This window comes from Primulina eburnea, chromosome 11 (assembly GCF_022965805.1).
Source record: "Primulina eburnea isolate SZY01 chromosome 11, ASM2296580v1, whole genome shotgun sequence".
Lineage (NCBI taxonomy): Eukaryota > Viridiplantae > Streptophyta > Magnoliopsida > Lamiales > Gesneriaceae > Primulina > Primulina eburnea.
In genome coordinates, this window is record NC_133111.1 from 6,387,276 (window position 1) to 6,408,078 (window position 20,803).

A 20,803-nucleotide genomic window follows, 5' to 3' on the forward strand; every position below is an offset into this window, starting at 1 on the left:
GTGATCACGGACTTGGATGTAGATAGGTTTTATTACTTGAATGTAGTAGTTGAACCTAATTTTAAATTAGAGGCATGTTATACAAGATTTGTATTATTATACTAGTTTGTATAATAGATTGATTCCATTATCTTCCGCGTTTTAAAAGAAAAATTTTTAGACCCTGTTTATCTTAACTGATAATTAAGCCCCGAAGATGATTAAGAAGATGATTAGCGTCCGGGTCTCCACAGAATCTCAGTCAAATCAACTCCAAAAATCATAACAATTACAGAAACAATCTGTTCTTTAATCTGTTCTCGGGCCTTACATGTTAAAAGCTGCGACAACAAATTTTTAATAATTTCGAATTTATTATAATATTATAAATTTTCTTCTATAAATTGATTACTTGATTCTCTCCTTTCATTCACTCTTCTCGTCCATCGGTAAGTTTTTGTATAGGTTTGAATTTATCTTTTCACTTTTTTGCATATTTTTCAAAAGACGGGGACTCAGCACATGTTTTTTTTTTGTTTTTGCAGGTTCATTTTATTTGGACAAATTATATTAAGGTATGTATACTTACATAAATTATTATTTTAATTATTAAATTTATAAATGAAATTATTATTTATGTTAGACTAATTTTGTAATGTTATTTAATTTTTTTTTCAATTTTAATAATTACGTGAATTTTTATTCATTAATAATTTTTGTAAACAAGTGACTTCTTTTTTTTTTTTTTTATAATTTTCACACTTCCATTAATAATTTGCATTATTGTAAAAAAAATAATTTGTATTATTGTAAAAAAAAATTAGCGTTATTGTTTTTTTTCAAAAAAAAAGTCACGCCTACCAAGTAGACGTGACTTCAAAAATATAATAATTTGTTTTAAAAAAAAAGGGAAGTCACGCCTACCACTTCCCTTGAAAAATAAAAAAAAAGAAAAAAATCCCTTATTATTTTTTTCGGTTAAAAAAGGAAGTCACGAAAAAAAAAAAATGGGAAGTCAAGCCTACCAATTAGGCGTGACTTCCTTGTTATTTTTTTCCCTATTTATCAAATAGGCGTGATTTTCTTTATTATTTTTTAATTTACACACTTCTATTAATAAAAAACGTTAAAAAAAATAACACTTCCCTTATTTATTTTTTGTGATAAAAAAGGTTAAAAAAATTAATTTAATTATTTTAGAAATATATATTTGTATCGTCCTATCGATACAATACAATGTGATCAAAGACTGCAAATTTATTTATTGATAATTGAATGGTAGTGAAAAGCTGTAAAGTCATATGCTTTATCTGTTTTGGAAGCACACGTGAGTTGATTACTTTTTTAAAAAAAATAATTTGTGATGTTATTGAAGAACCATATTACAGTAAAAAAAAAAAAATGAGTTGTAATTTTATTAATTATTGACATATGCTTGTTTGGATTTTTTTTAATTTTTAAAAAAATTTAATTATAATTCGTGTGTTAGAGTGATATGATTTTTTTAATTATTTTTAATTATTGATATATGTTTGATTATAATTTTTTTAACTTAAATAAATATTTTTTAAAAAATACGCTATTTGATAATTATGAACCACGATAATGTTATATGTTTATTTTGTTGATTATTGTTAATTTTTATAATATTTTTATAATCATATTTTAGGATAAAACTAATTGTTAATATAATATGTTTTGTATTTGTATTTGTGTTCTTAAAAAACCGTGACTTTTGTATTTTTTTTTTTGAGAAATTAATAATAATAAATAAATTCTTAAATATTTTAGTAAAATATATTTTTCAATTGTTATTATTAAATACACTAATGTTAGATTCAATTAATTCTTAAAAAAGATTCGAAAATTTAAATATGTGTCTGTATTTAAATTTTTATTATTAAAATAACTTCGTATTTTCAAAACTCGTAGATTGTAAAAATATTATTTTAATGTAATTATTATTTTTTACTTGTAGTTAAATTTTTATTTTATATTTTTTATAATTGATATTGTATTTGTTTTGTTTATACAATATAATAATATTATTATTATAATAATAATAATAATAATAATAATAATAATAATAATAATAATATATTATTCTTATTATTGATTGTAGGATGTCGTTACATGCTGGACCTGTTGATCCTACTGTTCTTTATCAGCAACAAACACATATATCTAATTTTATTACGCCTAACAACTTGGATCACACCCTAAGAGTGCGTCGATCAGATAATTTAATTTGGGAATTGTGGAAAAGTGGTATACTACACCATCGTGTCCGATCATGTCTAAAGGAAATGGGCTTTTACGGCATCCTCTTATGTGGTGATTATGTTTATGATAATCATTTGATAACCGCTCTTGTGAAACGATGGCGCCTAGAAACTCATACTTTTCACCTGCGAGTTGGCGAGGCCACAATCACGCTACAAGATGTTGCGTTAATTTGGGGTCTGAATGTTGATGGTGATCCTATCATCGGGACTGATATATCTTGCAAGTTTACTGTATGGCAGGTTTATTCTTATGATTGGTTAGGTTTTATGCCACTTCAGACAGACTTCATATCCAATAGTTTAAAGTTGACTACTCTGTACTTACACTGTACACAAACAGTAATTGATTAAAACAGTACAGACATAGAAGTGGCACAATACTCCCGATGTGTTGTAATGTTGGTTATCGGTGGTTGTATGTTACCTGATTCTGAAGGTTGTGCGGTCAAACTGTTGTACTTGCATTTTCTGCAATATATACATAAGGTTCGTAGTTATAGTTGGGCAAGTGCTGTACTTGCATATTTATATCACGAATTGTGTTCCGCCTCTGGGTCAGGAAAACAAGAAATTGCAGGCCCTTTATACATATTGCAGGTATATTTATTACAATTTTTATTTCAATTTATACTCCTTTCTATACATATTTATTAAACTCAATTGTTTTGTAGATTTGGGCATGGTCAAGAATGATTCCTCTATGTCTTGACCGTTTAGGATACAACCTCATCGCTCGACCTGAAAATGAAAATAACGGTGATAATATTCTTCCAATTCCACCATAGGGAGCAAGGTAATAAATACAACATATGATATAAAATTGATAACGTCATCCTTATTTTATAGTATTACGAATTTAATGTGCATACAGATGGAAAAATGTATTCACGTGGACACATACACCTACACATTCTGTGCGAATCATTCGTGATGTACTTGACAAGATGGGAGATTGTCAGGTGTTTACTTCATTAAATATAAATTTCGTATATGTCATATATTATCGCTTGGGTACATGATTCATTTTTTCATTATTTATAGTTCAAATGGCTTGTTTACGACCTCGAAGCTGTGGATGTTTTGTCATTGCCCTTAGAATGTAGACATCCTACTCTCTGGCGAAGTGCGTGCCCATTGATATGTTTTCACATTGTGGAGATGCATCGCCCAAATCGAGTTCTTCGGCAATTTGGAATGTCACAAAACATTTCAATATCAGCACTTGATGGAGATAATTACATGAATGCTCGAGACGAGGACGCAAAAATTACGATTGGGTCAAACATCATAGACTGATGGTGGATGCTTGGTAAAATCGTCATAATCTGATTGTTGAGAGTGATTTGGTTGAAAATTATAGCATGAGATATGATTATGAAACATGTTATGATTCTATAACTCGACGTTTCATATCTCCTATAGAGCCTCAACAAATCGATTACGATTATCAGCCCGGAGATGCATATTTCAGACGTATAATTGTGGTAAGTGCTTGTTAAACAATTTATTTTCAACACTTTGCATTATTCTATTACAATTTAATATGCATGTGTTTGATAAGTTTTTTATTTTTATTTTAAAATAGAGAGATGAGACATCAAATTTGAAGAATTTGTTTGGAGGACTCTCTGTTGATGATCAACCGCGTGAAGCATTAGCTGAAATTGTTAAAAAAACTATCCAGACCTGTGATTTACTGTATGAAATGTCCTTTAGAACACCCGAGCAACAACATCATCATGCTAGGTCTTCAAACAGAAGGCGACGACTGAGAGATGATGATGTAGCCGATGAACCATCATTCTCGACCCCTGACTGGCGACAAAGCATGAGTACACAATCTCCGACGACTCAATCCTGGTCTCACAGCTCACATGGTACATGTTTTTATTATCTAACTACTTTGTTTAAATTCACATTCATGGTTCTTATTCAACAATATATTGATTTCACCTTCAGTGGATGATCCTTCGCATGGTACGACTACACAGTTGCCCTTAACTCTTGGTTGTGCTTCCACTTCACATGGTACATTTTTAAATTTCAACGCAATTTCTTTATATTATCGAAGTATATGTTTATTTCTACCTCCACGTCAATCCTGGTCTCACAGCTCACATGGAACATGTTTTTTTTATCTAACTACTTTGTTTAAATTCACATTCATGGTTCTTATTCAACAATATATTGATTTCACCTTCAGTGGATGATCCTTCGCATGGTACGACTACACAGTTGCCCGTAACTCTTGGTTGGGCTTCCACTTCACATGGTACATTTTTAAATTTCAACGCAATTTCTTTATATTATCGAAGTATATGTTTATTTCTGCCTCCACGTCAATCCTGGTCTCACAGCTCACATGGTACATGTTTTTTTTATCTAACTACTTTGTTTAAATTCACATTCATGGTTCTTATTCAACAATATATTGATTTCACCTTCAGTGGATGATCCTTCGCATGGTACGACTACACAGTTGCCCCTAACTCTTGGTTGGGCTTCCACTTCACATGGTACATTTTTAAATATCAACGCAATTCTTTATATTATCGAAGTATATGTTTATTTCTACCTCCATGTACTTATTGGACATCATATTTTTTAACTTTCAGGAGAGGGTACTTCGCATGGAGATTCTGTGTTTCGAGCTCCACTTCATTCCTAGAGTGTGCCTTCCTCGTATGCTAGAGCTCATACATGTCTAAGACAAAAACGATGTACGACACGTGGATGTCTAAAATCGGGTATCTCCTCAACAGCATTAATGATTCCACGATGTCTATCGGAGATAAGGCACACACCTGTTGATTCTCGAACCACATGTTTGCATAGAAGTTCCAAAAACCACTTCCAGGAGTCGTATGTTTCCTCATCAACTATGGCAAATGCTAAGGGTAAGATTTGGTTGTTTCCATCTAAACCCACAGCTATAAGCATCTTGTGCTTATACTTCGTGTATAAATAAGTACCATCAACACTAATTATTTTTCGACAATGTGCGAACCCATCTATACATGGTCGGAAGGCCCAAAACACGTAGTTTAACACCTTCAATTGAGAATTGTATCTCGGTAAATGGTTCCACTCTACAATAGTGCCTGGATTGTACTTAACAAGGGCACCCATGTACCTTGGCAAAAGACGTACTGAACTCTCCCATGTACCATATACATTTTTCACCATCCGTTTTAAACTGTACCATGCCTTACCATATGAGATTTGATAATTATATCGATCTTTCACAAGCTGGATAACATATTTAATCTCATATGAAGGATCACACCGAACAATACCGACAAGTGTTTTTGCAATCATATTTTTGTCCAAGTTATGGTGGTCTAACCCCACCTGGCTAGACATACGTGTATGTGGACCACCATATTTCATGATCTTGAAATACCCCAATTTTGATTTTAACGATGCACGAAGACCCCACCTACAGTTGATATTTGAATGTTTATTTTTACAACTAACTTTCCACAAAGTCTTTGTACTCTCTACAACTTGATACTCACGTCGAGCAATTCTAACTGAAAAGTCCTTAACTGCTGCTATCAAATGCTTTTTATCTTTAAAAAGCATGTTCGTGCAAAGTTCTCCTCTATCTGCGTTGTAATAAATCAAATTCGATGCAGACGGAATTCCAACAGAATCAGGGCGTTGTTCATCATATATTGTACTAAAGAATTGAGGTATGTCATATAAAGATTGACCGACAGACAGGACAGAAAATGGTAATGCATCGGGTCGGTGTTCAAGATTTGAAATGCCTTCAAAAGGATATGCATGCATATGATCACTGGTGTCGGTATGAGATGGACCAATATCAGCAAATGTGGCATTTTCGTCTTCATGCTCATCTTCATCTATTTAACTTGTAGTTGTATCAGGTTCAGTAAATATTTCAGTGGTGTGAAGGTGAACATCTAATGACAACTCAAGTGATCTTTGTTCATCATGTACGACAGGTGTCAGTCCATAACCCGATCCAGTACGATGTTCACTCAGTGAACAATCCAAACCTACATGATTTGTGTCAACTGAGTACCATCCTCTTGCACCAGAATCCATCCTGGTGCGAAAATCGGCCAACTAACATTTTCTTCTACGGTGTCAGTAATATACCGATCCCATCCCCCAGTCCAATCATGCGAATTAAATCGATTTTCATCTATTGGTTCGAAAAAAACAGCAAGCGGAAGTACCAGCTTCATCATGAAATCACATTGAATTGAACCCTTCAGTTATACATAGAATGTATGATTCAGAAACCTCAAAATCTACATTATGCTCAATCAAATCCTTTTCGATATACAATTCAATACACCGCATTTCATTAATAGAATCCAGCATAAACTGTAAATTGTTGTCATCATTGATGTCAAGATGCACTTCTACGCAATGTGACTTATCCATGTAGGAATATTTTGTTGACAATTTTAAATTATATTTTGAACTTTCAATATTTGTCAGATGGTATACTATTTCTTTCAACTCATGCAAATTAATAGATCTTGGTATTCGTGTTACCTTCAATGCAGTGATACTATATTTTACGGTGTGATGTCCTATAATAACATTACTACATACGAATAAAAGCACCGGCACACTGTCCATTCCAATAAAAAAATTCCATAGGTCACACAAAATAAAATGGTGATAATAAATTTTTTAAAATTTCAATTGAATAACAAAATGTGAAATATAACAAATTAATACACTATAAAATTAATTTATACATGCTTTCATTTTTATTAAGATTAATTATAATAATAATGATGATAATGCTAAATTTGTTTTACTAAACTACTACTATCAATAATAATAATATTTTTTATTTAGTAAGTAAGTAATAATAAAAATAATTATGATAATAAATTTCATACTAAATAGGGAAAAAAATAATAGTAAAATCATTTATATGTATATTTTTTTAATAATGATGATAGGTCCTACTAAATACGAATTAAGTTAATATTTTACTCAATCAACTGTAATATTTTTTTTTATAACATACCTAAATAAAACAAAAAACATCATAATTACAATTGTAAGTGTTATTTTTATTCTAAAATAAAAAATCGTATTTCTTATTTATATCTTACAAGTTAATAATAATAATATAATATTTTTATAATAATAAGTTTTCACAAATACGCACGTGGAATAAAATAATAATTAAATTAATTAATTATACAACTGATTTTATGTTTAATACGTTAAGAACAAAAATATAATATTTATATCAATAAATTTTATATTACTTGTGTAAAATAAAATAACTTTACTACTTAATTTTTTATACGCTACCTTTATAAAACAACAACATCAATAATAATTATAAATAAAAGTATTATTATTATTTTCTAAAAAAAGTTGATTATTATTCTAAAATACAAAAAATCTATTTCTTAGTTGTACCTTATAAGTCAATATTATAAATAATAATTTTTATAATAAAAAATTTTGATCCTACTCATGTCAATTAAAATAATAAGAAATAAAATTAATTGTAATATTTATTTACATGTAAGTAATTAAAAACATTATTAACCGTATTTATAATAAAAACATTTATATTATTTGTGTAAAATAAATTAATCGTTATACTAATTTTTTTTAAATACTATCAATATAAAACATTGAAGAAAAAGTATTGTTATTATCATTTGCATAATATAAAATAATAAGAATAACTGATAATACAAAGAAACATAATTAAGCATTTTAATCATAAACTCGAAACGTAAGATTATGATAAATTCATAATTTATACTCGAATACTCAAGTAAATTAATTTATATCAATGTTTACCTCAAATAGAAGTCCAAATCAAAATTTTATCTGCAAATATATAATCACAAATAAATAAATTAACGGTTTTAATCAAACGTCGAATGAAAAACTTCATTTAAAGCATACAAACCTCATGTGCTGAAATACAATGCCTTAATCGAACATCGAACGAAAATCCACAAGGAATGACCAATAACGATACATTTAAATCAAGCACAAGAATACTGCATTTGAAATGAAAGCAAACGATACATAGCAATTTTCGTATAAAAAACACGCCATGTTAGTCTTCGTCAGGGATACATAAAATCATTTTAATACATGATTTTTAATCATAAATTTTTTTAACGTCTTCTTTGTCAAAAAAAAAAAGAAAGAAACATGCATTAGTGACTGAATTGGATCGTTGTTGTTTCAGATGACAGACTTCCACCACCATCCTCTGCCACCAGGGTCCAGCAAATATTTAAATTAAAAAAAAAATCATGTCAGTTCGATAGACGTGATTTACTTAAAAAAAAATATTATTAAGCAAGTCACGCCATATGAGATGGCGTGACTTGCTTTATATAAAAAAAATTAAAGGCAAGTCACGCCTCTTGAAGAGGTGTGACTTCCTTTTTAAAAAAAAAAATGAAAGTCACGCCTCTTCGAGAGGCGTGACAACTTAGTTTGTTAAATATTTTTTTTACGTTATTTTATTAAGATTTTAAGAAATTTGTTGTAAACGGTGAAAAAGCCCGAGGAGATTTGCTCAATTTTTAATTGAACAAAAACTTGTGTGAGAAAACTTGTGTGACGGTCTCACATGTCATATTTTGTGAGATATATATCTTATTTGGGTCATCCATGAAAAAAATATTACTTTTTATGCTAAGAGTATTACTTTTTATTGTGAATATCGGTAGGATTGACACATCTCACGGATAAAAATTCGTGTGACCGTCTCATAAGAGACCTACTTTTTTAATTGTACCATTTTGATATAATATTTTAACTTTAAAAAACATATAGTGTTTTTACTTATACTCTGACAATTACATTATTTTTTATTAGGTTTCTAATACACTAATTTTAATAAAAATGAGTCTAATGAATAAAAAATATTACATTTATCATGATTGTGTTACTATTGCATGATAAAATCATTCATTTTCCATTCAAAATCATTATGAAATCAAATATAAATTAGTCAAAAATCTTAAATCTAAAATTCTAAAAAGAATCTATGGATGAATATCTCTGAAGTGAAGTCATACTACAAATTTTGTTTACGATATTCAATATTTCTTAATGGATGTACTAAAAGAAGATAAAAATATATTCTAAATGTCCAAATAAACACAAAAACTACTCAAAGCCTGACAAATCATGCAAATCTATTCTTCTAGCCAGCCAGCAGAATTCTGTGGAGAGAAGGGGAGACAAGGGCCTGAAGCAAAGCCTAATGGACGGACTCGAATTTGAGGCTTTGGTTCTTTAGAACCATTTGTTAAGGATGCTTTTGACTGGATACTATCACTGCTCTTCACGATTTTCCCATTTGGTGACTTGTTTGGTGAAGAGGGGTCAGATATAGAACGATTGCTAGCGGAATTTGAACGATCCTCGTCCGAGACCATATCACTTGGTGGCCTTTTCCTTTTCACTCCACTAAACATATTTGGATTCTCCCCCGGTAGACCATTCTCACAGGCCAAGGCTTGGTTCTTCTCCCCGCCACTGCCGCTGCTGTAACTGGTGCAACTTTCCTCCGTAGTCAACATTGTCTCCTGTTCCAGGGTTTCAATATGTGCCAAGTCTTGCTTTTCCTTAGGATCTAGGTCTGTCCGAGTTTCTGACGAGTGACCGTGCATTCTAGCAATAGCTTTGTGTTTTTGGGTCCAATCCGGACTACTCCAAAGATGAAGTATTGGTGCATTCACATTCAAATCTTCAAGTTGTTCTCCATTTATATCGCCAGGTTCAGGTATATAAAATGACTGAAACATGAAGGTAAAGCACATCATGGATCGCCAGAGATGAATTCTTTAGTTGGGTGCAATGGAACTTCAAAACAAAGAAAATAAGCACTTACATTGCCAATAAACATTTTATCATCCTCCCAAATCAAATCGTACGGAAAGTCCTCATTATCTAACCTAAAAGAAGGAAAGAAAACAAAAGTGGTCTTTGGTTCGTACTTGGTTCATTGTTTGGTTTTTTAATCGAATGGTCCAAATTTTAAAACGTACCGCTGCTTCCCCCGAGGAGCAATAAGGATCAGAAGTTTGGGCATAAACTCGAGAGCTTTATTAATGAATTTATCATCAAGTTCTCCACCAGTTCCAAAAGGTGGATGCAACCCCATGATCTATTGAAACAACAGAATCAGGAGTAAATAATTCGATTAAGACATGAAATTGGTTGACGCAGAAAGAGAAGTTCTTACCAACCGTGACCCTTCTAGTAATTCATCCGGTCTTACTTCCATCCAATCCTTTCTTTCAAAGTTGAAATCATTCTGTAAAACCAGGGAGATAAACAGAAACATATCTCAATATCTTTTACTTGTATCCTGAAAGTAAATTTCAATATCATTTATAAAACAAGCATTATCAACTACACCTGCAAAAAATTCATTGCCATGACTAGATTCCTAGACTACGAGGAATAGATTGTGCAAGAAATCTTATGGTAAATGCATTATGAAATCAATTCACTGGGCTACACGCGCAGCCTGTGAAGAAAGTGATCTTTGGGATATTGAAACCATCATGGTTAAAAAAACAAGAAGAAGAATGATATCAGATCTAGGTACTTTTGTGGCCGTTGACACGAGATGTAGATAATGGATGTATTACTATAGTTAATCGAAGTGCCTTTGGGGCAAGGTGATTTTGTTAGTAAGCTCGAATGTCGTTCAAGAGGAAAAAGAAACTATTGATAGCAAGTTTTGGTCCTGAAGATAAGGAAACAATATTTCTGACAAAAAGTTTCGACTCTAGCCAAAACTGTATTAAATAAATCATATCTAAACACGCCATATAGGCATATTCTGGGTCTTATTAACCAAAAAAAACATTCCAGAAAATGTTTCTATGACTAAACTTCTATTCTACAGTCGATTTAAAATACAATAAAAATGGGTATAGAGGTACTGACCTTAGCTTGTAGAATGTCATAGTTTTTATATGAGCAGCTCTTTCCCACTTCATTCAGCTTCTTCTTCATAAAACAGCTGAAATCGCTTGACCCGCAACAAAAGTTTACAACCTGATCACAGGAATAAAACAATTCATCTATCAACTACAACGATTGAGACACTAGGTGGTAGGTACATAATCACATCTCCGTCTAAATTGTTGTAATGGCAGTGGAATACAAAAATATATAATAAAGCAACCTTTTCACATAAAATATGTCAGGGTTCCGAAATACTCAAAACTCTTATCCAACCTGTGGCTGAAGGTTTAACCCATGCTAAGGCAACCCGAGAAAAAGAAGAAGAAAGAAATAACATGAGGAAAGGATAGTGGAAGAAAGAGAACAAGGAAACAAAAATAAATCCACCTAATGGTACATGGAATAAAAAATGATTTAGGCATTTACCATGTCACCGTCTTGAACATACCAATGAAGCTTATCAACTATCTGCAGGATAAGCTCAAACCGTCAACATGTAGTAAAGAAACATAAATAGGATGATCACAAATATTGTGGAATAAAAATACATTAAAACATCATCTAACAAAAGCACAGCATTAACCTATCCGTCATGTTGATTAAGTTGTGGGTGGATTTTAATTTTAATTAAAACAAGTTCATGAGAAGTATCTGAAAGAAGAAAGAATTCTAGCTGGCCAATAAAAACTATTCCTATCACACAAATTTATCTTCTCGAAAAAGGCTAAGTATGATAGACTGACTTCTTTCAATTTTTCCATTTTGGTGAATTGGTGACCAAAGGATGTGTATTTCATTCCTATCTAGAAATGAAGAAAGATATATTTTCATCTTGTTCTGCAGAAAGAGAGTAGCTAAATCAGTAAAACATGAGGCCTAAAGTTAGGGGTTTAAATGAAGCAAGTCGGTTAGCGAACTTTTCGAGCCGACTCGAAAAATATTTGATTTGTATTCGAATTTATCGAACTCGAACATGTTCAAATTTTTTTTTAACTGAACTCGAGTCTAATTTATATTATTCGATAGTTTGCGAGCCATTATATTTTATTAATATTAATATAACATAAGTATATATTAAATAAATAGATTTCTAGCCTTTCGAGTATTTATTTTCGAGCAATAGTAATAGATTGCGAATATGTTCGAATTTTTCGAGCCGTACTTGAATCCGAGCTTTGATTCAAACCAAACTCGAATCAAAAAATTTAAATTTTTTGAGCTTGAATATATCTATTTCAAGTCGACTTCAATAATTACAGCTTTCAGCATATTCGCCTCAGTTCGGTTCATTTACACCCCTAACGTACAGAATTCAGTGTTCCAAGAATTAGATGTGCCACTTATATAAACGTGTGCCAGAAAATTTTGGCTGAGACAATTAACGCCGATGATATTTAGCCATCCAAGTCATTGCTTGATTTCATAAATTGTTTGCCTTCTTCGATCTTTTGGAAGCATGCGACCAATGACAGAACATGTATCTATTGGCTATAAAGCTTAAGCAACCAAACAGTTGAATGACTCAAGTCCGGTAACTAATAGGTCAGCAATATTAGACCACAATTTTTTCCTCACGACCATCATAGAATCTCTTGGTTAGATCTCTTAACTGCATGTTATGTTGCCAGCAACTTACTTTCTATTGTAACATTGACTCCAGTCATAGTAAATTGGAATTGTGGTGGGCGAGGGTTTTTTGTTGGAGACATGGTAACTTGTTTACATTCAGGATACTATTAATTATTCATAAAAACAATATTAACACAAGAAACCATATTTTCTGTCCTAAGTAAAGTCCATCTCAACAGGTCTCGAATCATAGTAACATTTCTGTTTGCATACGCAAATATTTATTCTCTGTTGCACACAATCTCACTGATATTTACTAGCCACAATTTTTACCAACCTTTCCCTACAAGCTAAATTGAATAAACCTACACAAAAGCATAAGAATTTTTTCTTTCAAGTTCAGGTAAGGTTGAAAAGGAACATCCATTTGCAAACTAGCCAAAAAAAATTTACCCAAATTTCCTCAGTTATAGGATTCACATGCTCTCCGAGAATGAAGTAATAAGACCAAATTCCCATGAATATATATGTTTATTACTAGCACATTGACATACGCTCAAATATTTTTTTCTCCGTAATCTGGTTGATTAAGTATTTCACATCTTGGCAAGATACTCTCATCAGTAGGCTCTGGTGAATCCAAATGTGTGTAGCACCCCCCAAACCCCATGCTACCTCATGCTATCTTAATCTTCATCAAAGAATCTAATGAGTGTCTTAAATGCACAGCAGCTCCACATTTACACCTCACTTAAGCAACAAATACAAGTTTTAATTCCTCAGAAACTGGAACTTCCCTTGAAATAAACGTTCGCACCCTCTTTTCATTTTTCCCTGAGTACAGCTTCTCCTATTTTACATACCACCCAAATACACTACAACTTCCTTGAATGAGATTCTAATTCTCCAAACAGTATGTATTCATAAGGTCAATCAAACATGGCTCATTTTCAGAAAGTCCTGAAGGAATTGGGGCCCAGGAGTGATAGCACAAGAGTGGTTTGATTCATTAACTTGACATAAATCCACCAGGTGCAAACAAGAACATAAAGAAAACATGAAAAGAAAGACCAAAGCAACAAGCTAAAACCATAAAACAAATCACCTTCCAGTTCATCACCTGAAACAGAATATCAGTCCCACAAAAAGCTTTGGCATCATCACCACTGCCTCCTCCCTCCAATTTTTGCAGCGCAGCATGTAAAGCCTTCCGAGACACGAGTATTCAACTTTAAATAAATTGGAAAAGACAGAGGCTACCCAAAGGACTTATGCGCATACCTCAACAGAACACTCCTCCTTCCCCGAGGTGAAGTCCACATCAAATGGTGAAGCTTGTGCAAGTGCTGATGGTGCTATTTGATTTTCTATTAATTTTTCAAGCGTTACTGAGGATGAGGCATTTTTCATCACAGTCAATATTCTGCATTATGAGGGAAAAAGAACACTATTTATGATATTGCGCACGAGCATGAGGTGGTTTAATTGTAAAACCATGGGTGCTTATGTATCTGAATACAAAACTAACGGAAATATGGGAATGAGATGGTTTGAGAGAGAGGGGTAACCACAGGTAAGAAAAAGCGCAGCACCTTTTCTTTTTATCAGGATCGAGATTCAATGAATTGTCTGCCATCTTCACAATGAGCTCAACATTTCGAGAATTCTCCAATTCCTCATCAACAATTTGCCCCCTCGAAGACTCCACTGGTTCAGACACTGGGAATTTTATGTGGTTTCTGACCGGTGTCAATGTTTTTAAGTCTATATCATGTTTTCTGATGGGGAGACAAAATGTCGGAATAAAAAATCTTTATATTAAAGAACATTAACTCAAGCTAAGGCTTAGGGTACTCACAAACAGTAAATTAGTATTCGATTATTAGGAATAAGCCCCTCCCAAGCCCTTTGCACAATACCTTTGCTCACATCCACATCCTCTTCAAATGCAATCTTTCTAGTTGATGCATAAGAAACTTGAGCAATCAAACCATGATTACAAGATAAAAAAGTAATCTCCATGAATTTGCTGAGAGGATAAGGAGCACCTTGGCAAACATTTTATGTGGTATGAGCGAGGGCATCGACGACAAATGGCAAACAGCAAATCACGAACTGCACTTACTTCTAATTCCTTGCACCTGTGACATATGTGTCGAGGGCATGCAAACTGTTTGCCCCCAGCTATCTTTTTCCGGTGCTCTTCTGCGGCAGCCTCATCTCCAGGATGAAGAAGTTTTGCAACACAATGTGGATGGTAAAAGTAACCACAAGCTCCGTTGACACAACGAAAGACCTGTAAATGTACAGTGAAACATCTAACTTATTTACAGATGCCAATCTATGGCAACATATGTGACAAACTAAGGTATAAAAAAACTTAGGGTGTGTTTGGATAGTAGGAGAAAACAGAGAAATTCAAGTCATTCTAAATTGATTGCATTATTTTTGATATTATTGAGTTATTGAGTTTTGATATTATTGAGTAATACGAATTTCCCATTCTCTACACGCCATTTTGAGCTTTTGTGCAGATAATTATAATGGATTATTAATTCCCTGACACTGGACTCCAGTCAAATCATGCTCAGATCTTTTCTTTAGATGCAAATCTTTTCATCCACATGCAATGTTAAGGATTGAAGGGTGCGACATTCGTAAGATTTGATGAAGAGTCCAAGACTTACTTCAAAAGGAGTGGGGCAGATATAAAACTTCCATGGTGTAACTTCCAACGGATACGAAATAGAAGTGAGAAAGCCACGAAGTAAGTCAGTTTCTAGCTACACGAGTCACTGAAGTAAGATAGATTTAACTGTGTTGGACAGGTACAGTTAACCAAAAGGTGTTCATTAAGCTTCGTCATAGTCCAACTACAAGCCGAGTCCAAAAATCATAATTTGCTCTGTGCATATGCTAAAAAAGTTCATTTCACATGACAATGACCAATAACAAGATGCGTCTTGTGAAAACCTGAAGCTCTATCAGTATAAAAGGAACACACAAACCTCAGCTCCAGATAACTCATCAGAAGATCCCAAATTCCCACAGCCGAAGCATTGATGTTGCTTAATCTCGCAATTTTTACAATAAAATTCAACCTTTTCAATTGCCTGAATAGAAAATGCAGAGCTTTCAGTCACACCCAAGAACGAAAGGTAAATAAAAACTTAGAGAAGGAGAGGAAGGAGGAGGGAAACAACACAAGCAGAAGAAATCGTACTTCATATTCTGCCTCAGTGTAACCTAGAGATGGACATGAAGAATCAGCACCATCTTCCACAGTTGGATGGAATGACCTAAGGCACTTCCCTTCACAACTGATTAAAAAAAAGAGAGAAAAAATAACAAAAAAGATTAAAACAAGATAAAATAGCTGGATTTAGAAAGAAAAAAAAAGTAAAACATGGTGATGGTACAAAGGTCATGGAAAGTAAAATTTAACGAATATAAGACGATTAAAATGCAATATAGGAGTGATTTCATCTTTATTTCATGTTATAATAAGAAAAGGATGAAATGAATTTGCAGAACCAGAAACACTTTCGATAAAAAAAACTCTCTTGCTAGAGAAACAACAGTTGGCAATATGATTATGCATGCATTTCATCATAATTTTTATTACTGAAGAAACAACTAGAGAAAAGGGTGCATGCACATGATTTCATAAAAAACTACACAATTCGATCTCTAAGGTTAGCAGAAATTTTAACACTTGCAGAAGGATAAAAAATTCGCTGATGGTTTGTACACTTTATCATCTCAAAAACTAACAAGATAATAGAATGCATTCAAATAATCAATAAAATCAAATCGTTGTAAAACCAGTACAGAATGCGTGCATGTAATATTAAAAGTGCAAACTATGGCCACAGTAGTACATGACAAAAATGTTACTGTTTGTGAAAACAAAATATATTGCTATATAACAAAAATTAAATTACGCCAATACATGCACATGTCCAGGAAGTCCCCCCAACCCAAGAATTCCTCTTGGCTCCACGGAAATAATGCGTCACATGCTATCATCTCCTTGCAATTTGCATGAAACCATTTCTCATAAAAGGGGAAAGTTGTATTCTTCCTGTAAATTACAGGCCCCACCCAGAAAGTCTTTCTTTCAGTTTGACCTTTAAAATTAATATAACTTGTTTCTGAATTGCGGTGGGGAAGAAAGAGAATCGAAAACTATCTGGTCACCTTTTTTATAAATTATAGAGTATTGCCATGTTATTTTTATATTTAATCCCATCACATATTTTCCTCTTTCCCATAAACCTGTTTCCCAAACAAACTATTCAGTTACCTCCTTCATTTATGGCAACGTAGATAACGTAGGTCACAAGATACAGACACTGAGAGAAGTGTAAATCAATGTCTATAGCACGATAATGTCAGACTGAAGGAGAGAGTAACATACACGAGCAGTCTTCCACCATTATCACAAATTGAACAAACATCATCTTCCCCCGACTCATCGTCATCATTTTTACCAATCCCATCTTTACCCGCAGAAGCACGCTTTGGAGTAATGCAGGAATGCTGGAAAGCAAAAAATTTCTAGCAGTCAATGATTTTTGTAAATCAAGTTGCGACCGGAAAAGAGACGTGGTGATAAGCAAAAGTACAACCTTGATAGAAGGTTTGATCTTCCGGGGCTTCTCCTTGAGAAATGCAATTAAATGCTGTTTGATTAAAACAATTACAACGGATTAGAACAGAAATGGAAAGTCAGTTTATCAACAAACAAACAATTCTGAACATCTTCAGAGCAATCTTCCAGAACCAAAAAGATAGCGAAAAAACAATTTTGATTCCCAGTTTCATGCCTCGTGTATCTAAGAGTGCGTGTGCGTGTGCGTGTGATGGAAAAATCCTCATATCAAGTCCAAGATATTGAGGAGATTAAGGGAGTAACTTGAACCTCAAAACCTTCAAGATGACCACGAACTTACTCTCAACTCCATGCCACTATTAACTTTTCACAAATTGTTGAAAAAAAGGGGGACAATAAATGATAACACAAGCCTTAGTGATACCGCAACAGCTTGGATCACTGAATATTTTCTTTCTATGTTAAAAGTCTAACCAGAGAACAAACCTCGCATTTTGCCAATGTTTCGTCCCTCTTCACAGTTTCTGTAATCAAAGAGAAGTGGTCTACCAGATCATCCACGGAAGGCTGATACGTGGACATGCTAAAATCGAATGAAAAAAAGTGAAAAATGAGTTGAAAGGTAGAGAAATATCAAACATAGAGCAACTTCAATGTTAAACCTGAGCACGTTTGATAAATGATCCCACAATGCCCTCCAAGATCTTTTTGGATTCCATTTCATAAAGTGCAGGCTATGCACAGTGATCAAGATTTTCCTGATGTACTTCGCAAAGGAATTCCTAGGTTTCAAAAGCTCGATCCAGTAACCTTCTTTAGAAAACACAGAGATCTTAGGTTTCTCAAATGAAATATCAAATCTCCAAGCTATAACCTGCTTATAGATGTTTCGAATTCGACGATCAGTGGTCCCACGTAAAAAAAATTTCTTTTGGTTTCTGCTGGGACTCTCAGCTTTATTCCAGCAGAGTGGTAACTTGGCAAATGAAATGGGAGAATCCTCGTCAGCAACAAATTCATAGTCTGACACACTGCATGGCACTGTTTTATCCTCTTCATCTGGAGGTGCCATCTACTTCTTCAAATGCCCCAAACAAATCAATTTTTTAGACAACCCCGGTGTTATTCCAAGATAACACTACACAAAACAACAAAAAACGACAATTAATTCTGCGCAGCCCAAAGTGATTAATAATTGTCTAGACAATTTTGCAATGACAGTAACTTCAGATATTGAATTATTTGTAAATTGTCCCGAATATTTCTTAGTCAGGTGCTACAAGAATGAATCTTTTCCAGTTCTTTCAAACACCCCCTCCCCAAAGGACCAAAAAGAAACATAAAAACAAAAAGCAGAACAAAAACGAAACCAAGAAGGAAGAAAACAGATTACTAATGTCACGTATCCGTTCATCATTTTTCAACCTATATCTTCTTTAATTTCTCCTTTCGAACCAAAATAAGAAAAAGAAAAGAAACTAGAGATTATTATTAAAAAAAACCCACTCAAATTTCTTTAACCAACGTCTGGTAGAATGTAAAGGTCCCTTCAAAATTACAATTACAAGATAAAACAGAACCATCTTCGTCGAATTTTCACGCAATTCACAGGCATAATCACTGGAAAGTCACAATCCTACACCCGGTTTGACGAATAATAAATCTAAACACATAACAGCGTTTAGAATATCGAATTATTACCGTATGATTAAGAGTAAACGATCACCAAAAATCTCCAGGACATTAGGCAATTAAGGATCCTAGGTTCTTCACAATTTGGCTGTGTTTAAATAGAAGGTTGACTAACCTTGCAGGATTCTTCCACGGGAATTGCTGAGTTCGGTTCGCGAAGTTCACTTTATTTTGGTCCGATAAATTCGATCATCAATTTTTATTATAAAATTTTTACAATAATCAATAATTGTTATAACAATTACCGTAAATATAGATGAATAAATATCAATTTTTTTATTTACATATTTATATTCTACTATTATACCATGTAATAGTTCCGAGTGAATTTTTTTTAAGAAAATTTCATTAAGCATGTAAAGAACTACAATCGTCGTTCAAATGTTCAATCAAACAACGCGGAATCTCAAAATAAGTAGCATGACTAGCATATTCCTTGATTTAAAAGAGATTTGCATTGGCGCACAATAAATTCAAATTTTGTAGCATCATTTGTCGGGTTTTTTATGGCATCGACAACATTTTTCGCGTCAAGCTCAAAAATCACATTTGCAAGCTCCATTTCCTTGATCTAGGTAATAGCTTGGAGTAGCGCAAGAGCTTCGCATTCCTTGACAGCAGGGTTTCCTGCATTGTGTTGCATTCGGCATGCTATAAACTCTCCATTTTCGTCATGCATCACACCACTAAGTCCAAACCTGTTGCTCGAGGTGAACAATACAGCATCTGTATTGCACTTTAGGAAGGAAGCAGGAGGTTTATGACATCTCTTGCAGCTGGTATCGACATTGTTGGAGTTGGGATGCAATACTTTCTTTTTTTCCTTTGCTTGTAACCAATCATATAAATTTTGTAGTGCAAAATGTACCATTTTGTAGGTTTGTTCTGTTGATTATTCTACAGTTTTTCATTCTGTTGTCTCCATAAGCTCCATAAAATCATAACAACCTTGCCCATTTCTTTTGTAGTTAGCGAGTTCGGCATCATAAATATGAATTCTACAAAGCTTTCAACTTGAGATGAGCAGGAGTTTATACTTGACACAAATTGGGTTTCACTCCAACAGCTTTGGGCAACTCGACAGGTAAGATATATATGCCAGGTATTCTCAATATCACCCCCACACTGAACGCATGTAAGAGGAACTTGAATACCTTTACGTTGAAGAATGGCTTGAACCGGGAGACAGTTTCTGGTTGCCCTCCATAAAAAAGTGTTTTACTTTATGTGGGACTTGTAAATTCCAAATCTTCCCCCATTCTCCTGCCACTACATTTTTCTCACTCAAAGAGCTAGTCTCCAAGCCAACCCAATATCTCGACTTAACAGTATATTTCCCAGTCTTGCTATAATGCCATACCCAAGAATCTGGACAGTTTGTCTCCTGCAACGGAATTTGCAATATTGCTTTGACATCTTTGTGATTAAACAATTCATGTAATAATCCAATATCCCATTGTTGAGGGTCTGAACTCATCAAATCCGCTACTCCCAGCTCTTCCATGTTAGATATTATAGGCGTTTGTATTCTGAAATTTGTATCATGTAATAGTTCCGAGTGATTCTTGGAACTCGTTTTTATCTCTTTTTTAAATCATTTTTTATTAATTTTATAACACGTTATCAACACGAATAATTATTTTTTGAGATGTTCTCTTGAAAAGTTAACTCGTTACAAAATATTTTTAATGTTATATCA

At 33.2% G+C, this 20,803-nt stretch overlaps 2 protein-coding genes across 7 annotated transcripts; one reads left to right on the plus strand and one right to left on the minus strand.

The window, feature by feature from the left end:
- Positions 1-2,079: 2,079 nt before the first annotated feature.
- Positions 2,080-4,939, plus strand: LOC140804729 (uncharacterized). Of its 3 annotated transcripts, XM_073160831.1 has the most exons (8): positions 2,648-2,861; positions 2,936-3,057; positions 3,136-3,223; positions 3,306-3,745; positions 3,850-4,141; positions 4,468-4,536; positions 4,712-4,780; positions 4,880-4,933. In XM_073160831.1, exons 4-8 carry the CDS (start codon positions 3,626-3,628, stop codon positions 4,930-4,932), a joined length of 603 nt encoding a protein of 200 aa, XP_073016932.1. In that variant the 5' UTR covers positions 2,648-2,861; positions 2,936-3,057; positions 3,136-3,223; positions 3,306-3,625; the 3' UTR covers position 4,933. The 3 variants fall into 3 exon arrangements, 2 of the variants coding, with proteins under 2 accessions (XP_073016932.1, XP_073016933.1); XM_073160832.1 differs by lacking the exon at positions 4,712-4,780 and having other exon boundaries at positions 2,650-2,861; positions 4,880-4,939; XR_012112195.1 differs by lacking the exons at positions 4,468-4,536; positions 4,712-4,780; positions 4,880-4,933 and adding an exon at positions 4,224-4,449 and having other exon boundaries at positions 2,080-2,861.
- Positions 4,940-9,280: 4,341 nt separating this feature from the next.
- Positions 9,281-19,306, minus strand: LOC140805737 (protein ENHANCED DOWNY MILDEW 2-like). Of its 4 annotated transcripts, none has more exons than XM_073162020.1 (18): positions 19,220-19,306; positions 18,075-18,550; positions 17,899-17,995; positions 17,429-17,482; positions 17,218-17,339; positions 16,021-16,117; positions 15,806-15,910; positions 14,846-15,093; positions 14,656-14,754; positions 14,390-14,575; positions 14,079-14,220; positions 13,903-14,004; positions 11,655-11,696; positions 11,208-11,318; positions 10,495-10,566; positions 10,298-10,416; positions 10,141-10,204; positions 9,281-10,045 (listed from the first exon to the last, which is right to left on the minus strand). In XM_073162020.1, exons 2-18 carry the CDS (start codon positions 18,482-18,484, stop codon positions 9,443-9,445), a joined length of 2,673 nt encoding a protein of 890 aa, XP_073018121.1. In that variant the 5' UTR covers positions 18,485-18,550; positions 19,220-19,306; the 3' UTR covers positions 9,281-9,442. The 4 variants fall into 4 exon arrangements, with proteins under 4 accessions (XP_073018121.1, XP_073018123.1, XP_073018124.1 ...); XM_073162022.1 differs by having other exon boundaries at positions 18,075-18,490; positions 19,114-19,273; XM_073162023.1 differs by having other exon boundaries at positions 13,918-14,004; positions 19,114-19,273.
- Positions 19,307-20,803: the final 1,497 nt, after the last annotated feature.